The sequence below is a fragment of the Rhinoraja longicauda genome, chromosome 18, assembly GCF_053455715.1.
Source record: "Rhinoraja longicauda isolate Sanriku21f chromosome 18, sRhiLon1.1, whole genome shotgun sequence".
Lineage (NCBI taxonomy): Eukaryota > Metazoa > Chordata > Chondrichthyes > Rajiformes > Arhynchobatidae > Rhinoraja > Rhinoraja longicauda.
In genome coordinates, this window is record NC_135970.1 from 24,646,256 (window position 1) to 24,672,831 (window position 26,576).

General features: G+C 39.9%; 2 protein-coding genes across 5 annotated transcripts; one reads left to right on the top strand and one right to left on the bottom strand.

Annotated features, from left to right (window-relative positions):
* Positions 1-433: 433 nt before the first annotated feature.
* Positions 434-13,864, bottom strand: ndufs3 (NADH:ubiquinone oxidoreductase core subunit S3). The gene is made up of 7 exons (XM_078415306.1): positions 13,732-13,864; positions 6,177-6,239; positions 4,962-5,059; positions 4,164-4,313; positions 2,794-2,919; positions 1,517-1,636; positions 434-755 (listed from the first exon to the last, which is right to left on the bottom strand). Exons 1-7 carry the CDS (start codon positions 13,790-13,792, stop codon positions 588-590), a joined length of 786 nt encoding a protein of 261 aa, XP_078271432.1. The 5' UTR covers positions 13,793-13,864; the 3' UTR covers positions 434-587.
* kbtbd4 (kelch repeat and BTB (POZ) domain containing 4) lies at positions 13,804-26,381 on the top strand. Of its 4 annotated transcripts, none has more exons than XM_078415303.1 (4): positions 13,804-13,970; positions 15,533-16,159; positions 19,733-19,839; positions 22,480-26,381. In XM_078415303.1, the coding sequence occupies exons 2-4, from the start codon at positions 15,556-15,558 to the stop codon at positions 23,335-23,337; spliced, it is 1,569 nt and encodes a 522-aa protein (XP_078271429.1). In that variant the 5' UTR covers positions 13,804-13,970; positions 15,533-15,555; the 3' UTR covers positions 23,338-26,381. The 4 variants fall into 4 exon arrangements, with proteins under 4 accessions (XP_078271429.1, XP_078271428.1, XP_078271430.1 ...); XM_078415302.1 differs by having other exon boundaries at positions 13,804-13,943; XM_078415304.1 differs by having other exon boundaries at positions 13,838-13,931.
* The last annotated feature ends 195 nt before the right edge of the window (positions 26,382-26,576 follow it).

The following is a 26,576-nucleotide window of genomic DNA, read 5'->3' on the forward strand; positions in this document are numbered from 1 at the left end:
TCCTTAGGATGTCCAGCACCTCCTAAACCTCCTCAAGCCATCTCCATTAATTGACCCAGTTCCCCAGTCTCCATGTCTTTCTCCATGGTAAAAACTGAGGAGAAATACACCTCTCCCTCCATATCCTCTTACATACCCATAAATCTCCTCACCACCAACTCTCCTGCCCCACTCTTCGCTGAAGCTGGGCAATTTCAGTTTCAGTTTATTTAAAATTCATTGGTTTTGAAAGACTGGTAAAGGCCACATTTAGATTGGACTCAGTCGATCACCAAACTATAAAATCCGGTACCCAAGCAATATGAACTGTAAAAACAAAGGAATTGGTAGGAGTTTTTATGGGCCAAATCAAACAGCCTTATCATTATCTCATTATTATTCATATGTCTAAATTAAAAGTGCCATTGCACAGCACGGAGTTATTAAGAGTTGAAATACAATTAAAGCTGCAGCAAAGCAACCTTATACAAGTAATTTATTTACATAAATATCACACAGACCATTTGGTGTTACAGAACAACATCTACTTAGGTCCACGTGAGAAGTGATATTACTCAGAGCCTTCCCTAAGATTCAGATGTCTCTATTCATTTCGTCTCAGGCTTTTTCTCCCCAGCGTCAAGTTTTGGTAGTTCAACCGGCTCACGATGTGCTGGGAAAGTTTCCCACGGGCTATTGAGGTCAAATTTGCGGAATTCCTGGGATAGTTCAACTGGCTCAGCAACCACACGTTTCACTTCATCATCATAACGTACCTGGAAGAAAAGGGAACAAGTTACATCGGTGACATACTTCATGAAATCGAACAATTAACATAGGTGTTTAATTATTTCCAAATAGCTGATGTGCTTGCATTGCAGATTTTTAGAACAGTACAGAAATGGGCCTTAGGCCCACAATGTTTGTGCTGAACTTGGTGCCAAATTGAACTGATCTCATTTGCCTGTACACGATCCATATTCCTCCATTCCCTGCACTCCCATGTGCGTATCTAAAAGCTTCTTAAAAGCCTCGGATCTTCCTCCACCACCACCTCAGGCAATGCCTTCCAGGCCTCCAACACTGTGTAAAAAACTTGACCCGTACATCTCTATCAAACTTTCCCCCTCTCACCTTACAGCTATGGGCTCCAGTGTTGGACATTTCTACCCTGGGAAAAAAAGCTCTGTCTACCCTGTTTATGCCTCTCATGATTTTGTACACTTCTATCAAGTCTCCCCTCAACCTCAGACCTTCCAAAGAAAACAATCCAAGTTTATCCAACTTCTCTTTGTACCTGAAACCCTCTAAACAAGGCAGCATTTTGGTAAACCTCCTCTGCACCCTCTTCAAAACCTGCACATCCTTCCGTCCTGTCACGTAGCGACAGAACTGCAGGCAATACTCCCAATACTGCACGCAATACTTCATTTTATTTCAAGACTTTTTTCAGAAATTTCAGGAGCAGGGTGAATGGAAGAGAAAAACAAAAGTCAAAAATTGCCAGCTACACTATTAAAGAAACCAGATGTTATACCTCCACATAGCCAGAAAGTGGAAAGTCTTTGCGGAAAGGATGGCCTTCAAATCCATAGTCTGTGAGAATTCGTCTCAGGTCTGGATGGTTAGCAAAAAATACACCATACATATCCCAAATCTGGAATGAATAGTAGAAATTATGTAATGTCATAAGTTTAATTATAACCTTCAAATTGCAGACTTAATAGATGCAATATATAAATATAAATGAAAGACATTGAACATTTGTACATCCAACCTGCAAAATATAAAATTATCTTCTGGTTAAAATTTTAGCCATAAATTATAAAACCATACATAATAAATAATTACTTAAATGTCACTTCTGAATTAGATCATTTATTGTATCTTGACTTAATCTAATGTCCTATTTTCCGTGCTTGCATCTCAAAGCGCAGTCGAGTTGTTTTAAATCGTATTATTAATTGTGTGGCTGCTTTTGGAAAATAAGCATCTTACAACAGTTAAAGTCCAATTCAGCCCTAAAAGCCTCATGATTTTTCACTTAAAATTCAAATTCTAAAACATCAATGAAGAAAAAGTCACCCAATTGATCAAATCTGCTCTTTCCAGATAAATTAAGAGCCATCAAAGGCTGGATTCCCCAAAATCTAGTGCCATGCCTCAAGTTAAACATTCAAATCTGTACTGCTGACATCCACAAGCAACTTTCCTCCACCAAATTAGATAGCCATCCTGAATTTATACACACAACCTTCAATTGGTATTCAAGTTACTACATACAAAGTAGTTCAGCAAGTTCTATAACAAAATTAATGATTTAAACAACATCTCTCATCAGAACAGATAAGAAGTCCCATAAAGATTGGAGTCTACCTTTGCTTTTTAGACATTTAATGATATAGCAATGATTTGTAATTTTCTTCATACTGATCTCCAATCCTGCCTACAACTAGCTACCTAAAGCCTTGTTTTCATATTCAATTAAATGAATAAGGCTTAATCTACTCTCGTTAGGAGTAGGCTGTCAGAATATGGCTGAAACTCTTCTTTGCCGGTCCATCAGATTCTGTCAGCAAACTCTAGCCTCCAATATCTAATATTGCTCTGCTCTTAGTTCAATTATCTACCACTCCTTAAGGCTACATCCCTCCAATCATTGCACTTTGTCTTGGCTTTGCAGGAGGCAAACTATTAATAAAATGGAAGAATTCAGGTCAGCCTATACTCACGGTGAGACCAACAAAATCAATGTCTCAGATCAATGCCCTTTGCCTGAGCTGGAAAAAAAATCATTACATTGCTTCAGCTCACCTCTCTTTCATACCAGTTTGAAGCTTGAAACACAGGTACCAAGGAATCCAACGGCGTCAACTCATCAGTGTAAGTCTTCACACGTATGCGAGAATTAAACCGCAGCGAAAGCATATTATATACAATCTATTGCAAAAGAAGCAGATATCTTTAAATTAAATCATGACCATCATTAATCAGAACACTGAAACAAGATAGCAAAGTGAAAGTCTTGCACGAATTGTCAATTTTTGTAAAACCCTGTAATACATCTTTGCATATTCTTGAAATGTATGCATGCATGGAATTAAACAAGTGATTTGGCAATTTGGAATTTCTTATCATGGCTTTAGTTTATGATTAACTCTATACTTTTTTAAGCATCAAAAGGAAGTGATGTGTGGAAAAGTGTTCAAACAAAATACACAAATTTTCCTTGAGCTTTATTTTCTGATAGGTTATAGCAGTGATATTTGTATGTATGAAGTCTACGCCATCATTCAAGAAATAAAGACGTTGAAATCCATTCTCAGTGTAATTGGCAATATCCAATTGTTGTCTCATTGATGCTGTTGTGAGGTTCATTTGTGACTGTGCACTCAACTTTAACTGAACCTTGAGGCACAAAGTTGTCGTTCACAGGCATTTTTGTTAATTTCACTCAAAAGTGTGATCTGATGAAGATTGTCAGTGAGTCCAGACCTATGCCATTTGCTATTCATTCTGTTCTTAGAGGATTGCACACATAACTCTTTCACTTCTGTTCTGTCCCTACTTCCCATACAAGATCTACTTTGGAAGGAAGTAGTCTTCCATTTTAGACCAAACTTTACCCAATATATTTAATGTTGAGGTAAGTAATAAGCATTCCAAGTAAAATCAAATAAATACAAAGTAATTTGAAATTCTCATATTAAAATGTGGACAATTTAAGAGCTGCTATAAATGTAATCTATATACTAAAACTCTTGTTTATTTGATTTGTTCCTGAACTACAGCCAAAACGGTACACGATAACACGACAATTTTAGGCTCACGTTACTCACCGTCATCCCTTTCGTGCTAATGGAAGAAGTTTCATTGAAATCGGTGTTATATTTTTTAAGTTATTCACATTTTAAAGTTTAAATTTATCTCCTAGGGAGGGAGGGGGCTGGAAGGAGGGGGGAGGAATGGAGGGGGCAGGATAAGGGGGGTTGAGGGTGACAGAGTGGGGGGGGGGAGGGGAGGGGTTGGAGGGCGAGGGGGAGGGAGGTGGGGAGCACGGGAGGGGGGGGGAAAGGTAAGGGGGGGAGGAGAGGGTGCTGCACCAATGCAGGAGAGGTTTGGGCCCAACGGGTCCACTTGGTCCAGTACTTCATAACTGTAGTCCTGACCCTTTATCCCCTTACCTCGAATCTAAATGGACGAGTTGGGACATCCACTGCAGTTTCGTCAGCAAGCGATTTAAATTGGGCGTTGGTATGATCTCGCAGGAATGTCAGCACCGGTAATATGCCATCTGGATGGATACAGAGTTCCAATTCATTGAAACAGGTTACCTGTTGAACAAAGACAAGACAAAGATATTTATTGAAGAAAAAATAATAATAATTGCAGGTGCTGGAAATTTGAAATAAATACAGAAAATGCCAAAAACATTCAGCAGGTCATAGAGTCATAGAGACATACAGCATGGAAACAGGTCCTTCAGCCTTTCTTGCCCATACCAACCAACGTGTGTGTCCCTTCTATACTTGTCCCACCTGCCTGCATTTAGCCCATAACTTTCTAAACCTATCCTATCCATGTACGTGTCCAAATGTTTTTTAAACATGGTAGTAGTACTTGCCTCAATATACCTCCTCTGGCAGCCTGTATCATATACCACCCTTTGTGTTAAAAACGTTGCCCCTCAGGTTTAATTTACCCTATCTATTCTTCTCATAATTTTATACACCTCAATAAGATCATCCCTCATCGTCATGCGTTCCAAGAAATAATGTCCTAGCCTGCTCAACCTCTCCCTGCAGCTCAGGCGCTCGAGTCCTGGCAACATCCTTGTAAATCTTCTCTGCACCCAAGCTACATCAGTAAATATTTAATGCATATTCACAAATATATATTTGACCATACTGTAGATTGAGGGACATATCAAATACAGTGACTCCATTTGAATCAAAGTACAACCAAATTAGCCAGATGCTTACCTGAACGTGTTGGATATATTTGGGAAGAATTTCAGCAACATATTCACCAAACTGGGATAGCTGGTTACGCTGTAGTTCATTCGTTGGTCTGACAGTAGCTGCAAGATAAAATGCCTGATAAACAACAAGTATGGAGTTTCGCTCATGTTTTCTTCCCATTAAAAGCATCCAGGCTTCTTGGTTCATTTTTCCAACAAATCTCAATGGGTCAGTCAATTTCTTTTCTAAATCCAAGTATGAATAAATGGTGTTGCAAAGTTAAAATCGGACTCGTCTGCACCTGGCATTAGCTCTCCGAAACCTCTCCATCACCAAGTCACAAGTCAGGACTGTAATAGAATGTTTTCCATATCTGGATGAGGGAAGCTACATTAATCATGGCTCAACATTACTTCAAGGAAGGTAGATTATGGTGGGCAATACATCCATTGACTACTTAACCATTCAGCCTCTGCTTTATCGACAGCACGTTAAACAATAATTTGCTAAAATCAAAACAGCAGCACTTCAACATAGCAGAAACCTTCATTTACAAGGATAAGGACAGCAGATACTCAGAGTATCATCATCGCTGCATTTCCCTCAAGGGGCACATCTCTTGACTGGGATATATTGTCATTCATTACCACCAGACCAAGATTCTAATACAACTGCATTTCAGGTGTACCTTTGGGGTGGGAGCTTCCTTTAGTCCTCGTCGTCCACCCTGGGTAGTTCTATGGAACTGGCAAAATTTGCAGCAAAGCGTCAACTATGGTACTCTGAAGCACCAATTGCCACTTTTGACTGTTGTAGTTGACATACGAAAGAAGGTGTACCTTTAACACTAGGACCTCAGCAGAGTTAGAATAAAGCTCATCACCATTTCTGCACAACCAATGACAAATGCACAATACTGTTTTCAGTAGAACGATGAAATAAAAAATCCTCACATATGATGTTGCTTAGTTAATGTAATTTTCCAATTCAACCCCGAGCACATGTTAATCATAATGTAAAAGATTATCCTTTATTCGATACCACACCACCTTTCCTTCTAACTGAATCCTCTCCTATGTGGCACTCTTGAAAAATTGTTTTGCTCTCAGAGTAGAGAACCATAATTACTAACTCCCCAGTAAAAGAGCACCTTTACCTGGAAACTTCCCAATGTCATCTGTGGATTTGCACATTAAAACCAAGATACAATTAAAAGAACATTTGGCAGTTACTTACGACGTGTCTCGGGGGTCGATCCCTCAAACCTGGTTTGTGATACTGAAACACTCCAGCCCGGAGCTAAGATAAAAACACAGACAAGATTTTAACATCTCATTTGTATCAAAATAATTTAAAAAATGAACCCATGTATTTTACATAAACTGAAATTGTGATACAAATCAAAAACACACTAGATAATGAACATTAGGAATAAAAAGAGACAATTTATTTAAATGAAGCGCAAGCTGAAAATATAAGTGAATTTAACTTGAGTACAAAATTAAAAAGTGGAATACTTTAATAGGTCCATCAACCTTGGCTCATCGAGACAGACAAGTCAGACAAGGTTCAAACCATTTTGCCCATAATTTTGGATTCTTCTGGAGTACTCAGGAGCCCCAACATCTCAAAAGTGACAAAGCTTTGTTTTTTATTCTGGGCAGCTAGATGTAAATAATGTCATGGTATTATGTGTAGGAAAAAAAACTGCAGATGCTGGTTTAAATCAAAGGTAGACTCAAAATGCTGGATTAACTCAGCGGGTCAGGCAGCATCTCGGGAGAGAAGGAATGGGTGACGTTTCTGGTCGAGACATTTCTTCAGACTACCTTTCATATATATATATTTTTTCATATTTCAGATACAGCGCGGAAACAGGCCTTTTCGGCCCACCAAGTCCGCACCGCCCAGCGGTCCCCGCACATTAACACTATCCTACACACACTAAGGACAATTTTTACATTTACCCAGTCAATTAACTTACATACCTGTACGTCTTTGGAGTGTGGGAGGAAACCGAAGATCTCGGAGAAAACCTACGCAGGTCACGGGGAGAACGTACAAACTCCTTACAGTACAGCACCCGTAGTCAGGATCGAACCTGAGTCTCCGGCGTTGCATTCGCTGTAAGGCAGCAACTCTACCGCTGCACCACCGTGCCGCCCATGTCTACCCATGTCATGGTATTATAATAGACTCAGAAAATAGTCTCAGCATCATTGTTAATATTTATCCTATTTAAAAACATTGTTTGTTGATAATAATAAAAATGAAATAGCCTATTGACAAATGAAGGTTTTTGGTGAGGAGGAAATATACAGGTACATGAGAGAAAGAAAATGTTGAGCACATCACATAACTGAATGAGAGTACTAGGTGCCAGCTGGGATCTGTCGCAACTTTTAAACATAGAAAAGTACAACACAGGAATGGGCTCTTCAGCCCATAATGTCTGTGCCAAACATGATGCCAAGAATAAACAAATCTCATCGGCTTATACATTATTCATATCCCTCCATTCCTAGCATATCCAGGCCTATCTACCTTAAACACCACTATTGTGTCTGCCTCCACTACCATCCTGGCAGCGCGTTCCAAGCACTCACCGTCCTCTGTGTAAAACATTCACCCTGCACATCTCCTTTAAACTTTGCCCCTCTCACCTTAAAGCTCTGCCCTCCATTATTTGAGATGCCCATCATGTGAAAAAGGTTCTGACTGACACCCTATCTATGCCTCTCATAATTTCATAAATTTCTACCAGGTTTCCTCTCAGTCACCAATGCACCAGAGAAAGCAACCCAACCTCTCCTTGTAACTAATATCTTCAAATCCAGGCAACATTCTGGTAAGCCTCTTCTGCACCCTAATTATAACCCTTCATATCCTTCCTGTCTTAGGACGACCAGAACTCACAGAATACTCCAAATGTGGCCTAACCAAAGTCCTATAAAACTACATTATGACTTCCATATTTATATACTGTAGGAGCCATTTGTGTTTGTGCTAGCTGTTTAGCATATTATATTATTTTGTATCTTGCTGTATTATTTTTGGACACTTGGGGGTTGTCGTGAGAAGTATGCTTCGACCAATGAAGGCAAGCATACCATATGCCTTCTTTACTACTCTACTTGTACTGCCACTTTCAGGGACTTGTGGACAATATCCCTCTGCACATCAATGCTGTTAAGGGTCTTGCCATTAATTTATCATATTGACATTCAACCTCCCAAAGTGCCATACCACACACTTGCTCAGATTAAATGCCATCTGGCATTTCTCCACACATTTCTGTAGCTGATCTATATACTGCTGTATACTTTGACAGCTTTCCTCACAGTCCCCAACCCCAGCAATCTTGGTGGCATCTGCAAACTTACTAACCAACTCTTCTACATTGAAGCAGCCAAGGTTCCAGCACAGATCCCAGAGAGATCCACTGGTCTCCAGCCTGAATATTGTCTTTCCATCACAAATATCAGTAAGCGAGTTCTGAACCCGTAGGACCAAGTCACTGTTAATCCTGCAACAGTGTCTTACTCGTCTGGATTAGCCTACTGGGGAGATTTTATCAAAAGCCTTACTAAATCCATGTAGACAACATCATCACACTCCCCTCATCAGTCACCTTCATCACCTCCCCAGAAAACTCAATCATATCAATCCTTGAGCTGCTCTCCCTTCTCCCTGTTACCCTTTTGGTTTTAAAGTAGGTATAAAAAGCCTTTGGATTTTCATTAATTTGACTCACCAAATCCATTTTGTGGCCCCTTTTGTACCTTCTAATTGGCCACTTGAGTTCTTTCCTCCTTGATTTATATTCCTCAAAAGCCCTGTCTGATTCCATCTTTTCAAACCTGGCATACGCTTCCTTTAGACACAAGGAACAGCAGTTGCTAGTTTACAAGAAAAAGACAAAATGCTGGAGTAACTCAATGGGTTAAGCAGCATCTCTGGAGAACATGGACCACTCCATAGAAAATGGCTGAGGCACTGTATCTCTAAACAAAAACTAAGATAGTACATAATTGAGGGTCAAAAAACGACCCATGTGGCATTCCACTAGTTGCACTCTATCAGTGTCACAAAATTTGAGTACATTTAAAAAAATTCATGGAACCCTGACATTTATCTCAAGAAAGTTGAAGATAAAGAGATTGAAACTACATTCAAAATACTGCAATCAACAGTGGTCTCTTTGTTTGGAAGGATATAAACCTTGAATGTTTCAATATCAATTTCTAATGAGGATAGGGTCCAGAGATTTGTATTCCGCTGATCAAAGACAATGATTAAAATATTTAATTGAGTAAAGAGAATCATTTTCTCTGGTGGTAGAATTCCACAAGGGGGGATAAGCTATAAAGTGGAAATGAGCCATTCTGAAGTAGTGTCAGGAAAGAAAACTTCACACAAATGAAAATATAAAAAGCCCGAACATACCAAAAAACTGGGACAATTGAAAATGTAAATATGAAATCCATGTATTTTGCTAGGTAAAGGCATTAAGGGATGTAAAATCTAACAGTAAATAGAGTGAAGTACAAATCAGCAATGAACTGGCTGAGTGGCAGCCCAGGTGGCACGTACTACCTGAATTTCCACCGTGTAAGGTAAAATGCAGAGTAATAACATTGATTCAATCATAGGATCAAACAGTAGTGGGGCAACAGCCTTAACAAATAAAATGGGGCAAACCGGAATGCCAAACTAGTCTTTCATCTGCCAAATCTTCAGCTTTCCTGACCACAGGATGGGAGAGTTTTGCATTTATATGTCAACAATGGAAAACAAAACAAAGCTTTCTGTTGGAATTCTTTGAGGAAGTAAATAGTAGGATAGACAAAGGAGTCAGTGGACGTTGTTTACCTGGATTTTCAGAAGGCCTTTGATAATGTGCCACATGTGAGGCTTTTAAAGAAGATGGGAGCCCATGGTATTAGAGAAAAGGTGGATAGAAGATTGGCTGAATGACAGAAGGCAAAGGGTAGGAATAATGGGGGGCTTTTCTGGTTGTTACCACTGACTGGCGGTGTTCGAGAGGGGTCAGTGCTGGGGCCGCAACTCTTCACATTGTGTACCAATTATTTGGATGAAGGAATTGAAGGCTTTGAGGTCAAATTTGCGGATGATACGAAGATAGGTGGAAGAGCAGGTAATGTTGAAAAAGCAGGGACTTTGCCGCATGACTTGGACAGGTTAGGAGAGTGGGCTAAGAGGCAGATGGAGTACAGTGTAGCAAAGTGTAAAGTCGTGCATTTTGGTAAGAGGAATAAAGGTGTAGACTATTTTTTAAATGGGCAAAGAATTTAGAAATTGGAGGTGCAAAGGGACTTGAGAGTGCTGGTGCAAGATTCTCAAAAGGTTAATTTGCAAGTTGGATCAGTAGTAAGGAAGGCAAATGTAATGTTAGCATTTATTTTGAGAGGACTAGAATGTAAAGACCGGGATGTAATGCTGATGCTTTATAAGGCACTAGTCAGACCACATTTGAAGCATTGGGAGCAGTTTTGGACCATCTATCTGAGGAAGGATGTGCTGGCATTGGAGAGCTTCCAGAGGTTTACGAGAATGATCCCGGGCATGATTGAATTAACGTAGATAAGCGTTTGATGGCACTTAGCCTATACTCACTGGAGTTTAGAAGGATGATGGGGGACCTCATTGAAACTTACAGAATAGTGAAAGGCCTGGATAGAGTGGATGCGGAGAGGATGTTTTCACTAGTGGGAGAGTCTAGGACCAGAGGGCATAGCCTCAAAATAAAAGGACGCACCTTTAGAAAGGAGATGAGGAGGAATTTCTTTAGTCAGAAGATGGTGAATCTGTGGAATTTTCCGGAGATTTTGCAGAGGCCAAGTCATTGGGTATTTCTAAGGCGGCGATTGACAGATTCTTGATTAGTAAGGGTGTCAAGGTTATGGGGAAAAGGCAGGAGAATGGGGCTGAGAGGGAATGATAGATCAGCCACGACTGAATGGCAGAGTTAACTCAATGGACTGAATAGCCTATGTCTACACATATGACTTATGAACTTTTATTCCTTTTTGAAAATCCACATAGATACATAATTTAAAATATAGGCTAATCTCACAAAACCTATTTTGCTACATCATTAGGCTTTCCCTTCTTCCAGAACCTTTTGCTAAAACACAAAGTGCAAGTTCTCTCCAGTATCTCGTTGACGGGCCATTTGCTGGAGGTGAGATGTTGGCAATTAAGTATTGACTTGAAGATAAACACAAATGCTGGAGTAACTCAGTGGGACAGGCAGCATCTCTGCAGAGAAGGAATGGGTGACATTTCAGGTCAAGACCCTTCTTCAGACTGAGAGTCAGAGGAGAGGGAGACAAGAGATATGGACGGGTAAGGTGTGAAAACAACAGATGAAAGCAGAAGCAGCTCAAGGCAATGTAGAATGGTTCATTGTTAGTTGAGGGGATGGTGACAACAAGGCGTACAATCAGTATAATTTTATCAGGAGGAATTAGGCAGAGAACTAGGATGGGGAGGGACGGAGATAACGAGAAAGCCAGGGTTACGAAGTTAAAGAAATCAATATTAATACCGCTGGGTTGTAAGTTGCCCAAGCAAAATATGAGGTGCTGTTTCTCCAATTTGCATTTGGCCTCATTCTGACAATGGAGGAGCCCCAGGACAGAAATGTCAGTCTGAAGAAAGGTCTCGACCCGAAACGTCACCCATTCCTTCTTTCCAGAGATGCTGCCTGTCCCACTGAGTTAATCCAGCATCTTGTGTCTATCTTCGATTTAAACCAGCATCTGCAGTTCTTTCCTACACACAAGGTCAGTATGTGAATGGGAGGGGAAGTTAAAGTGTTTAAAGCCTTGACTCTCCTCGTTTAAACGTTTCTTCCTGCCACAGGTTAAATGCAGAAAGCAGATACAGGGGGACCTTGTTGTCCTCTGCAAACTCCACATCCTCCTACACTCTGATAGGACCCTGTGTTGTTCCGACACCGACCCCAATCCTGTCCGTGCCTGTCAATGCCCGAACTCTGCCTGGTCTCCCTTTCCAACCCCGATCCCCATCAACCCCGTCGATCAATAGACAATAGACTATTGGTTGGCAGACAGAAAGCAAAGAGTGGGGATAAATGGGTCCCTTTCAGAATGGCAGGCAGTGACTAGTGGGGTACCGCGAGGCTCGGTGCTGAGACCGCAGCTATTTACAATATACATGAATGACTTGGATGAAGGGATTAAAAGTACCATTAGCAAATTTGCAGATGATACATAGCTAGGTAGCGGTATGAACTGTGAGGAAGATGCTATGAGGTTGCAGGGTGACTTGGACAGGTTGTGTGAGTGGGCGGATGCATGGCAGATGCAGTTCAATGTGGATAAGTGTGAGGTTATCCACTTTAGTGGTAAGAATAGGAAGGCAGATTATTATCTGAATGGTGTCAAGTTAGGAAAAGGGGACGTACAACGAGATCTGGGTGTCCTAGTGCATCAGTCACTGAAAGGAAGCATGCAGGTGCAGCAGGCAGTGAAGAAAGCCAATGGAATGTTGACCAATTTTCTATCCATGTCAGTACCCTACCCCCATTACCATGTCCTCTAATTTTGCCCACTAATCTCCTATGTGGGACCTTGTTGAAGGCTTTCTGAAAGTCACAGTACACTACATCCACCGGCTCTCCCCTGTCAATTTTCCTAGTTACATCCTCAAAAAATTCCAGAAGATTAGTGAAGCATGATTTCCCCTTCGTAAATCCACGCTGACTTGGAACGATCCTGTTACTACTGCTATCCAAATGCTCCGCAATTTCGTCTTTTATAATTGACTCCAGCATCTTCCCCACCACTGATGTCAGACTAACTGGTCTATAATTTCCCGTTTTCTCTCTTCCTCCTTTCTTAAAAAGTGGGATAACATTAGCTACCCTCCAATCCACAGGAACTGATCCTGAATCTATAGAACATTGGAAAATGATCACCAATGCGTCCACGATTTCTAGAGCCACCTCCTTAAGTACCCTGGGATGCAAACCATCAGGCCCTGGGGATTTATCAGCCTTCAGTCCCATCAGTCTTCCCAACACCATCTCCTGCCTAATGTGAAATTCCTTCAGTTCCTCTGTCACCCGAGGATCTCTGGCCACTAGAACATCTGGGACATTGTTTGTATCTTCCTTAGTGAAGACAGATCCAAAGTACCAGTTCATCTCGTCTGCCATTTCCTTGTTCCCCATAATAAATTCCTCTGCTTCTGTCTTCAAGGGACCCACATTTGCCTTGACTATTTTTTTCCCTCTTCACATACCTAAATAAACTTTTGCTATCCTCCTTTATATTATTGGCTAGCTTACCATCGTACCTCATCTTTTCTCCCCGTATTGCCTTTTTAGTTATCTTCTGTTACTTTAAAAGAGCCCCAATCCTCTGGCTTCCCACCCTTCTTTGCCCTATGTTATACTTCTCTTTTATTTTTATGCTGTCCTTGACTTCCCTTGTCAGCCACGGGTGCGTCTTACTCCCCTTAGAATCTTTCCTCCTCTTTGGGATAAATTGATCCTCAGTGGCCCGGGAGCAACCAGCCAGCCAGCCGTGTCACCGAGAGAAGGTCAAACAGCGGCACCATGAGAGGCGACTCGGCTTGGCTCGGCTCGGCTCACGTCCGCCTTACCGTGCCTACCCGCCCACCCACTGGGCCGGGCCCGGCCGGCGCTCCCCGTCACCCCCCCCCCCCCCCCCCCCCCCCGTCTCCACCGCCGCCGCCGCCGCCGCCGCCGCCGCCGCCGCCGCCGCCGCCCCCTCCTCACCCGAGTTCCGGAAGCCTCTCCGCAGCCCAGCGCAGGCCAAACTCACAAGCCTGGCCGCCATGGCAATGGGAACGGAAGCTGCTGCAGCAGCCGGCTGTGCGCTCACTCATCCCTCCCCGCCGCCCCAACAGCGGGTCCCACACTAACTCTTCCCCCCCTGCACTGGACGCGGAGCTGAGTGCGGCACCTCTGGCCGACAGGTGACAAACTAGGTAATAGCAGTCCTTTTGGAGAAAATAGTGAGTGAACTTGGGCACCAGACCCGAGGAGGGTTTCCCCCATTTTCTAGCTGTGGGAGGATATGGGGCTCAGATGGGCGGTTGTTATATATTCTCCACCAGAAGCCGCTGACAATCTGTTATTGTTGGGCTTTTCCAGTCCCTGGGCTCTCTCCTCGGCTGCAGCCGCTCACACACAGGCCTCGGCTCTTCACTAACGTGTGGCCAGGCTCCGTTTCTACGCCGATGCTCACCAATAATGTGCAGCATTTTCCTCCGAATATTTAGGCTTTTGTTTTGTCTTTACATTCATTTGCTCACAAGTTTATGGCAGTAAGCCGAACGTAAAATGTTGGTGTCAAAGTAGAGTAGAAAGGAAGCTTCAAATTAGTTTATCATTTAAAGAATATAAAATATTGGAAGCACCGAGTGAGTTATTTTGTCTTTGGAAAGAGTAAATTTAATGTACTTAGAGTTCTATTGGAAATGTCCGGTTTTGGAAAACGATGTACCTTTTCCGAAATCTAGATTTAACATTTTGCAGGATCAGCCAGATTTGTTTGACCGATTATGTAATATTCTACAGTGATTCTCTTCATTATACTCGCACATTAAAATTAATTTTAAAAAAAAAACATTATCTAAGAAAAGCAGTGAATTTAAGGATTGACGGCATTTTAAAATTCAACAAAGGATGACCAAGAAATTACTAAAGATACAGGAAAACAGAAACACATGAAACTGATTATAAGAATCGTAGTAATGTAAATAGGAAAAGATTAGGTGAGGGCAAATTAGGGTCTGTTACAGACAGATATTGAATTGGGTTAAGAATTCTAGAACATTCTATTCTATTCTCTTTTCTATTTATCTTCATAGAACAAGTTACAAAAATTCTACAAGAAATTCTATAGGATAAAAAGGTGAAGTGCAAATAAGAAAGTAAAAGAAAATTATGAGTAAAGAAATATTACTAGATAAGTATTAATAAGCTGAAAATTTAGGTTCTGAATTCCTGATGATTTACATCCCAGATGTTTTGGAGAAGTGACTGTCTAAACACACTGGCATGTAAATAATGATGTAACCTCTAGTTGTCATCTTCCAAAGTTTTGTAGATTCTGGAACAATTTATGCAAAATTTGAGGATAGCAAATGTAACTCCGCTATTTAAGAAAGAAACAAGAGGGAAAATGAAGAATTACTTGCCTAAAGTTGTGAAGTGAGATAGGTTAAGCAGCTTTTTTTAACCATCACATAAATGATGGGCTAAAATATCCTTGTACATGATACTTCTTACCGAGTCCACATCATAAGATTAGAAATTGTTCAGCCAGAGCTGAACACACTTCTCGGCATCTGCATACAATGGCGTCTTGCTCATCTTTTGCTTCTTGTGCACAGTGGTGGAAAGATTGGTGGAAACAGGGCCGCGACGTGACACTCTTTTCTTGACCCTTGCATGATATTGAATGTATGATACAGGGTGTTTGTGTTTTTGGACAAAACAACTTACCAAATATAATATGGTGATATTTTGCAATATAGGATTTTTTTTTAAATTATGAATTGTATTCCCATAGGATCTGATTGTGTCTGTGTTATTATGGAGCCAGCGAGTGACGTGGGAGGTGCAACCATTGCAGGCCCAACTGAAGAGAGTTATTTTATGAGCTATACCTTCACAGACAGATTACACTCCGTCCGAGTTGCTCAGAGCATAATGGATCTATGCCTTGAAGACAGGTTGTTTGCAGATGTTACCATCTCTGTGGAAGGTAAAGAATTCCAGCTTCATAGACTGGTTCTTTCTGGTCAGAGCTGCTTCTTCCGCTCCATGTTCACCTCTAATTTAAAGGAAGCTCACAATGACGTTATAGAATTAAAAGATGTGAATGCGAGCGTTTTCCAGCTCCTTGTGGACTATATTTACCGAGGAACTGTAAAACTGAGAGTGGAGGACCTCCAGGAAACATATGAAGTGGCGGATATGTACCAATTGACCTCGCTTTTTGAAGAATGCTCTCGGTTTCTGGCTCGGACAGTTGATATCAGGAACTGTTTACAAGTCATGTGTTTAGCGGATCAGCACAGTGACCAGAAACTGTATACAGCGGCAAAACAGTGTGCAAAAACACATCTGTCCCAGCTTCACAAGACGGAAGATTTTGTGAAACTGCCCATTAGATTGTTCACAGACATCATTAAAGGTATGTGCTTATCTACTTACTTTTCACATGAGGGGGAGAATGAAACATTTAAACATTTTATTCATTAAAGGAATACATGGGAGAAAATGTATATGCTATCCAAAATCTAAGATAATTTCACCATGAGGCTAGGTCTTTTATGTAACAAATAATGGTGTAGCCTTTCCAGAGAAGAAAAATGTTCATATTTATTCCTGTATTCTGCAGCAATTGCATTTTATATATACATTTTTAAATATATACTTTTTTCAGTTTGATCTTGGAAAATATGTGATCCTAAATATGCAGCTAACTTCAGGTTTTTAAATATTTCTTTTACAGATTTTTATTTTGAGCTGAAACTTGCTAATGACAGGGATATACAAACAGGATTGATTATTTGCTATTAAAAATTATTTAAATGTGTCATCGTGTGATTAAAATAAATAAATGAATAGATAAATCCCTCTAATACAAAAAATAATAATAATTAAATTCATTTAATTGGCCCTTGAGGAAATTGACCAATTAATCAATTTCCTGAAGGAACAATTAAATGCCTTTAATGCATGTCTATGAACGTTTTTAAAAATTGGGACCCATTCGATTATTTTCTACTTTAGCTGTTCATAGAATTAAACAGCTGGGAGGAAACATTCAGTTGGCCATGCCAGTTCTGACTCTTTGGAAGAGCTGTCAAATTAGTCTCAATCTCCTGTGTTTACTCCCCTCAATCCAAACGATCCCTTTTCAATTAGGTACACAATTCCCATCAGAATGTACGGATAAATTTCTTCCGTCATTTTTCCAGAGGGTGTGTTTTAATTATTAACACTACCTCACAAAAAGAATCTTTTTGGTAGCATCCATTGGTTATCAGCCTGGCAATCAAAATTGGTTTTCCTCTTGATGATTTTGAATACATTTGAAACCTTTCTGTAACCTCTTCACTCAAAGAACGTTCCTAATGTAACTGGTCGTTCCAAGTAATTTTACCCTCTCATTCCTAGTTTCATTCTAACGTAATTACTCTATATCTTCTCCAAAGACTTGATGGCATTTTACAAACTAATTAAGCTGGTTACTCTCCTGGTTTACCATTTTGGGAGTCAAATACTGTTGAAATCATTCAACTTGTTATATAGAGGAAACTGAATGTTTCCTGAAGAAGAGTCTCGACCTGAAATGACACCTATTCTTTTTCTCCAGAGATGCTGTCTGATCCGCTGAGTTAAACCAGCACCTCTCGTTCCTTTCTAGACAAACTGAATGTTTTATTGGGTGGATTTCCTTTGAATTAAACGTATTACTTTCATTTATCTAAAATATGCTCACAATCTACAGCTTTCAGTTTGCCAAAAAAGTTTTGACAAGCAAGGATAATAGTGGGCTACTGATCTAAGGACTTTGAAAAGTAGAATAGTTGGCCATATAATTTTTGTTATGAATCATAACAAAATATGTATATGTGCAACACTTTAATACAGTATAGGCAACTGATTTATTACAGTTGTCTGAAGATTAACCAGGGTGAAGGGCAGTAAACAAATCCATTTAATGTGCTTCCAAGTGTATCTTGCTTTATTTAGGCTGGGTAAGATCGTCAAGTCAAGTCAATTTTATTTGTATAGCACATTTAAAAACAACCCACGTTGACCAAAGTGCTGTACATCAGTTCAGGTACTAAGAACGAACATACAATGGCACACAAACATAACAGCACATACATAAACAGTTCACAGCACCCCCTCAGAGGCAATCTAGTTTAACAGTCTGCAGAAGAATATTTGCCAGACCTTCTTACAACTTTCGCTGCCTGCAGCATTTGATCCCTGCAATGCCATCTCCTCGCATGTAATGGACATAATTTGCTGGGAGATTGAGGAAGCAACAGTGGACTTCTGATGAACATTAATAATTCACATTTACAAGAGCCTGCGCTATAGGAAGAGGTTGGGCAAGTTAGGACTTTATTCCTTGGAGTACAGAATGCTAAAGGGTAAATTTCTAAAGATGTATAAAATAATGAGGGGAATAGATAGAATGAATGGATAGAGTTGATAAAGTTGGCTAACTTGCAGAGGTTGATGGGATGCTTGACTAAAGAAAATGTGGCTAAAGAAAATGTGTGTACTGCAGAAGTCAAGCCCAGACAGCTAATTTTGTTGCAGAGATACTTAACTATTGTGTATATGGTCAGTTGCATGGAAGTTGTTAATGGCCGAAACTGCCTTCATGTCTGGTTACCCCAATGTGATAATTGCCTCCATTGTGTACATGGTTGGATGTCCCAATGTAACAAGGACCTTTATGTCTTCATGTCTGGACCTTCAGACTGCCTTCATGTCTGGTTACACCAATGTGATAATTGCCTCTATTGTGTACCTCTACTATGTACCTTGAGCACTGAAACTTGTGCAGAAAGTTTAGCTCAGATAGTTAACTTGGAGCAGGTTTATTCCATATATGGTAAAGCCATCTGTTTGTGGATTTTGTGTGTCACCTCCATAATAAAAAGAAGCTGTACCCTGTTATTGCTGAAGTGGGTGCTCAGATCTGGCAAGCACAGCTACATACTTGTAGCCGGCTCTGCCATTTCCCGCCTGGGTGTTAGTGGGTAAGCTTTTTGTGTTTTAAATCGATTAGCGTGGTTGTCTATTTGTTACAAGGTCAAGAACTTTAACAGAGTTGTTTTCCCAGCATAGGAGAATCGAGAACTAGAGAGCATAAGTTGAATGGGGAAAGATTTAACAGGATAACGAGGGGCAACGTTTTCACACACAGGGTGGTGGGTGTATGGAACAAGCTGACAGATGAAGTAATTAAGTTAGGTACAACAGAATTTAAAAGACAGTTGGACAGTTTCATGAATAGGTACGGTTTAGAGGGATATACATTGATGCAGTGTGGAAACAGGCTCTTTGGCCCAACTTGCCCTCACCGGCCAACATGTCCCAGCTACACTAGTCCCACCTGCCCGTGTTTGGTTCATATCCTTCCAAACCTGTCCTATCCATGTACCTGTCTAAATGTTTCTTAAATGTTCGGATAGTCCCTGCATCAACTACCTCCTCTGGCAGCTTGTTCCATACACCCACCACCCTTTGTGTGAAAAAGGTACCCCTCAGATTCCTGTTAAATCTTTTCCCCTTCATCATAAACCCTCTGGTCCTTGATTCACTGACTTTGGGCAAGAGATTCTGTGTATCTACCCGATCTATTCCTCTCATTAAATGAGCCAGGCAAACCAAGACAAGCTGGGATGGGGCATCTTAGTCTGCATGGATGAGTTGGGCCGAAGGGCCTGTGCTGTGTGTTTCTATGACATTCCGGTCTTCAACGTCAAGGTTTCAAGGTCAGTTTATTGTCACATGTATCAATTACGGTACAGTGAAATTTGAATCACGACATCACATCACCCAAATCTCTATTGAATTAAGCCTGTATCAAGGCTTACCTCCAAAATACCTTGGTGGAATCCCAGACAAGAACAATTGGGTCAGTAGTCTGAGGTCTGGAGCCATAGTCTGGACTCTAGTTATAAATAATAGGAAGATTCAAAACATAATACCATTTTCTTTTATGATACTCTAGATGGCGTTCCCAGCTCCCAGAAACCAGCCAAAGCGATAGAAACCTGGATTGACCATGATAAGGAAGAGCGAGTACAATACTCCGAGAACCTGTTATCCAGTTTAAAGGTACTGTACATTAAAACCAGTCAGCGTAAATGTTTCAACAGGGAAATAGAAATGTACTGAAACTAAAATTTCTTACCAGTGCAAAACTCAAGACAAACTTCACAGGTCCAGGGACCTAACCTCGTGTTATCTGTGTGGAATTGGTTTGCACTTGATTCTCCAGTTTCCTCCTATGTCCAAAAGACTTGCTTGTTGGTTAAATTACTCTTCTAAATTACCCCAATCAGATTGTCAAATACACCAGGCAATGAAGTTCCTTGTTTACATGAAGGTCACAGAATAAACAGTGTATATACAATAGTGATAAATACAGCAATTAATACAATTCCAAGTGCAAATCAGCAGAATATTATTGCTGGTATAGGTGAGTGGCAGGAGATTAAGAGAGACCTATAGGAATGTGAAAAGATAGTTTGCAAGACGTTGAGCAGGATGAGACTGATTGGGTGCTCTCTGATAGTTAGGCGTGATGGGCTGAATGGCCACCTATCATAAGGAAATGTGAAAAATGTGAGAAATATTTTGACTGGATCTTCCTTTCCTTGTCACTGCTACCATTGTCAACAAGAGAAACAAAACTAGGATATAATTACATCTAAATTTTTCTACAAGTCACATCACAATATTTGGGCATGTTTTGTTTCTGTTTGATCAATATCTAGGAATTTCCTGTCCACACCATGTTAAAATACAGCTATCATAAGAAAAAGAGCTCTTCAAACTCTGGCAACTGAAGGTGAATAATAACTTCAGCCACCTTAACATCACTCACATTCCAACAATCATGTTTGCAGGGAAAAACTTTGAACTTGATTTTTACTGCACCTCCCAACCCATAAAAATCCCTTTTCATCATGGTGAAAGATTATTACATGTTGTCAGCTGAGTAAACCATGGAAAGAAAACATTGGAACATAATTTAAATATTCGTAGTAAGTTCCAGGCAAGAAACGTAAAATACACTCAGACCCCGAGCAGAGTATTTGAAGTGTCGGGCAAATGTCCCGAACTGTTGAGTATTTAAATAAAAGTTTCTTCTTCTAAAAGTTAGGGTATGAGCATGATAAATGTAACTTAAACCTTGAAACCAATAATTTAATACATATTGCATTATCACAATTACTACTAAATTCACAGTTGATTGTGCCTGAACCTCTCTGTCAGTGGATCAACTTCCTGACAGACAGGAAGCAGCATGTGAGGCTGGGAAAGCACATCTCGGACCAGCAGACCCTCAGCATAGGAGCACTGCAAGGCTGCATACTCTCCCCTCTCCTTTACCCCAATGACTGCACCTCCACAAACACCTCTGTCAAGCTGAGGTATAAAGATGACACAACCCTGATTGGACTGATCCAGGATGGGGAGGAATCTGCCTACAGACGGGAAGTGACACAGCTGACGTCCTGGTGCCATCGCAACAACCTGGAGCTCAATGCTCTTAAGACAGTGGAATTAATTGTAGACTTTCGAAGAGCTCCCCCTCCCCCCAATCACCATCAACAACACCACAGTCACATCTGTGGAATCACTAAGTTCCTTGGAACCATCATCTCCAGGGATCTTAAATGGGGGGCCACCATCGACCCCACAGTCAAAAAGGCCCAACAGAGGAAGTACTTCCTGCGGCAACTGAGGAAACACAATCTGCCACAGGCAATGATGGTCCAATTCTATACTGTTATCATTGAGTCCTCACCTTCTCCATCATGGTCTGGTTTGGTTCAGCCACCAAGCACAACATCTGGAGGTTGCCACGGGTCGTTCGATCAGCTGAGAAGGTTGTTGGCTGCAACCTTCCCCCCCATTGACGAACTGTACACTACAAGGGCCAGGAAGCGAGCGGGCAAGATCATCTCTGACCCCTCTCACCCTGGCCACAAAATCTTTGAAGCACTTCCCTCTGGAAGGCGACTCCGGACTGTCAAAGCAGCCACAGCCAGACAGAAAAACACCTTTTTTTCCACGAGTAGTAGTTCTACTCAATAACCAAAGTCTGTGGTCTCTTTTTGCTCTGGTTTATTTTCACCCCCACGTGTTTAGACTGTAATGTACCTTTATTGTTTTGATGTGGTTATGCTTTATTCTTAATTGTTAGCTGTATGTTTGTGTTGTTATTTGTGAGCGGAGCACCAAGGCACATTCCTTGTATGTGCACATATTTGGCCAATTCATTCAAATACATCAATCAAGTTGTTCCAAATTTAAAAAATACAAATTCTCATTAATATCATAACAAAAATAAAATGTCCCACTGTTCATTCTTCTTGTGGGTTAATTTTGTGTAACATTAAATGTAACTAATCATAATTTCTATTGCTGAAACATGTAGATATTTGACGTTTTAAGAAGACATTACTTGTAAGTTTGCCATGTGATGGTATGTGATTTTCTTCTGTCATTGGGTTTGCAAGCTAGGATGAAAGACGGAGTTCAGATAAGAGATATTTTAGGTTTCATACCTCACAATAAAGTGTTTCTAGTGGTAAGTAAAATTGTGATTCGACATGAGCTACCAAAGTCATTCAATCTCAAGATAAGTTTCTGGCGTGTGTCCAATTATTTTTTGCCTTCAGTTGAATTTATTTAAGCTTATTAAATACCAAAATAACAACCAGAGTTATTTTATATTTCAAACAGGAAATTGGTGAAATAGTTCATATTTATCTGATTGGAAAGGAAGACACACGGACACACTCACTGGCTGTTTCTTTGCACTGTGATGATGATGCTATCAGCGTCAGCGGACAAAATAGATTACGACAGCAGATTACCGCTGCATGCAAGCATGGAAGTGACCTGTATGTTGTAGGTGGCCCCATCCCACGTCGGATGTGGAAATGCAACATGGGGACAATGGACTGGGAACAATGCGCATCACTACCAAGAGATCGCCTGCAGCACACGCTTGTATCCGTCCCAAGTGAAGATGCCATTTACTCATTGGGTGGGAAAACCCTTCAGGATACGCTTTCCAGTGCTGTTATTTATTATGTGGTCTGTGATAATGTGTGGGTCGAAACGAATCAGCTGGACACTGCAGTGTCTTGCGCGACTGGTGTTAACCTTAATGGAACCATCTATCTACTAGGTGGGGAAGAGAATGACCTGGACTTCTTTACCAAACCATCTCGTCTCATCCAGTGTTTTAACACAGGTACCAGAATGTGCCAGTTAAAGTCTTACCTCCTCCCTTTTGCAGGCCGTATGCATGCTGCTATTCACAAAGACCTGATTTTTATTGTAGCTGAGGGAGATTCTTTGGTATGTTACAATCCACTGCTTGACAGCTTTACCAGACTGCGCTTCCCAGAGGTTTGGAGTCGTGTGCCCTCCCTGTGGAAGATTGCTAGCTGCAATGGTTATATTTATGTTTTCAGGGATAAGTGTAAAAAGGGTGATGCCAATACATTAAAATTGAACCCAGCCACCTCTGTAGTCTCTGTGATAAGTGGAATTGAGATATTGCTGACAAATTGGCAATTTGTTTTGGCATGATTCTCACCAAATACTGACAGTAAACATGCAGTAATATAGATTCCAGGACTGTTTTGCATTGTGAAAATTTATAAAGATTGAATGTTGCAATTTAATCAGTATTTCAGTCAACCTATCTTATTTCAAAAGCTGATAGTGATCAATTACTGTATATATCAGGCCAATATAGAATTTAATTGCAATTTTAAGGTACTTGTTGGCTACAAAATTATTTTTTTAAACTTCTGCAATTAACAAAACTTCAGTACTTGTTTTGTTTTCTAATACGTTAATTGACTGAACAATCTCATAAATACTATGACATGTTCTATCTTTAAGACTGGGGCAGTACTAAAAGAACCAACAGAATGCAAATCTAAATTAGAATGACACGTTATACACAAATATTTCCAATAAAGTACATGATATTGTTAAACATAATGAAATGTCAGTTACTTACAAAATAATTAACTACAAATAAATAATGTGTTTCTTTAGCAGTTTGTGCTCTAACAAATGCAGTCTTGTTGTTTTAAACTTGTATTGGGGATGTTTCTGTATGTCATTGTAGATGGGTAATTATTTAAATCTAAAACATTTATAAATATACATAGTTTATTTACAATATGATTTCACTTAAGTACATTGTTTGTAATGATCTTGTGGAACAGTACTCTTCGCCTTTAAATAATTGGTAGTTTACATCCATAGTACCAACACCTTCAAGTTTCTAATTTGCTAAGTTTTCTAATTTTCTCATTACTCAAAGCATGTTCCTATCACTTTAGCTTGGAGTAGTGCATAATACAGAGCAAAAGGGGACAAAAAACGGTAAACAGAATTATGGAAAGAGTTGATTTGCTGTTAAAAGTCAGCTTTGCTAATTTTCCATGAGATGAAAAATTCCAGCATCTGAAGATTTAAATTCACTCAATCTCGCAAAGGAGGCAGAATATGTGTTCATGAGGCAAGTCAGTGACCTTTCATATCAATAGAATACATCCTGATTGTTACATGTTACTCATACAAAATAAGATCAATTAGATACCGTGCCAATACTAGATTTTAAGAATGCAAACTAGATTTGACTAAACTTACTATTTTATTACATAAACATTTATTTTGACTGCCCTTGGTGAGTTTAAAAATCTACTTCATGGCCCATCTATCAGTAAAATAAGCAAGTCAATGAGGGCATTGTTGCAATCGTTTAGTATTTGCTTTATCCTCTACTCAAGTACTATTTGGATGAAGTCTTTTTTTTACCCAAAATAACAAGTTAACATTTTAAAGAAAAAATGAGGAAAAAGTCAATTTATTTATTTTTGTGCTTTTTTAATATCGTACAACAGTATGTATTTGGCTCTTAACCTTACAGAAAGGCAAAATTTAAATCCTCTTTTGATCGCACTTCTGGATTGACAGCTCCGGAGAAAACACATGAATCTCCTTCTTGCTAGCACTTTTGTCAACGTCATTGCAAAGTTGAATTACCCCAGCATGGGAGAAAATGAAAGTACTGAATTGTTTTAAAACCCCATTTTATTCCCTAATAGTTTTTAGGTTTATTATTTAGGTTTATTATTGGCCAGCCTTACTCATTCTTAACAAACTCTGATGCCTTAGAAACATAGAAAATAGGCCATTTGGCCCTTCAAGTCATGGCTGATCATCCAAAATCAGTACCCGTTCTGGCTTTTTCAGAAGCCAGATTTCCTTAGCCCTAAGAGCTAAATCTAACTCTTGAAAACACTCTTAACTACTAACAGATCTTAGGCAGCTGGACGTGAACAATAAGTACACTCTTGCCCACATCATCCAACTCCAGGAACAAATAAAGTTCAAGAAAGGTGATCAACAATGTCACCAATCGGAATCTGAAGAGTTTCTGATGATGGAACAAAATGACAATGGATCAATCTACTCTTTTGCTTCATTATACCAGTGACACTTGTGATGTAGCTTACTGGGTTTCTTAATCAGTTTTATAGCCTCAGAAAGGTCATTCATATAAATTCACATCCCATCATTTCCTCGAACTTGCCATCCAAATGAAAATTCATTTTCCTGATCCCATTCTAATCTAGTCAATCAGATCTAGAAAAAGTAATGCAATTACTTCTCTTTGTATACCCAAAATGTTACCTCGATTTCCTACCAGAATCTATTCCAGGCATCCCATTTCTCACCTCCATGCTGTCCCTAAGAAACATTAGAAAAAACATTACTTTCCACATGGGTGATGCCCCACAGAAATTTCCCATAACTAAACATTGGGAATACATAGTCATTGAGTTCAATCATCATCAAAAATTTCACTTTGTAGCTACGGACTCCATCATTTCCCTATGAAACTGTCTCCAGCTATAGTATCATATTTGAATCTTGGATGAGCCTCAGACCACAGATTTGGACCACCCCTAGGGCAGTATATTTCAGTTTCCACTACATGATTTAATTCCACTCTGGCCTCTGCTTAGCTGTAATATTTGTTACCATTTCAACTCGGTTCTAGTCAGCCTTCCCTCCTTACACTCTGAAAAGACGACGTCATCGTGATGTATCAATCGCTCACCATCCATTACTTTTGGACTTTGGCTCCTGGTTAGCCAATGCCTTAATCTTAAAATACTACTTAATTTCAAATCCTTCCTTTACCTCATCCTCCCTATTTTTGTCATCTTACTTTTTACAATCCTGAGAGATATTATTGGCATAAGGTATCAGCTCGAAATCTGGACTTTAGCTCATCTACAAATTTAATCACTCCACCATTATTGGTTACTTTAGGCAACCAAAACTTCAGCTCAGGAATTCCTTCCCCAAACAACACTTTCATTCTTTAATCTGCTTTAAAAACTCTTTAACCAAGGTTTTTGTTCATGTCCTCATAGCTCTTGCAATTCTTGAAAAATGTTATTTGATAGCATTCCATAAGGCACATTTGAATATTTAAATGTTAAAGGTGTTATATAGCACATTGTATACAAATTCAAGTTCCTTGCAACATTGTATTCATCTTGCTGTTGTTATTTGCTGTGTTAATGGTTTTATATACCATAACTCCAGATTAAATGTACAATTTAATCATGAGATTTCATGTATCATTTTAGCAAAATACACCAGTTGACAAAATTCACTTTATAAAAAAGTGTGTATTAAAAGCACATTTTTCAAATTACACGAGAGAATGTCCAGTATCTTTCTAGATATATATTTAAAACCAGTTACATTACTCGTGATGTCATTGCAAGAGGTTT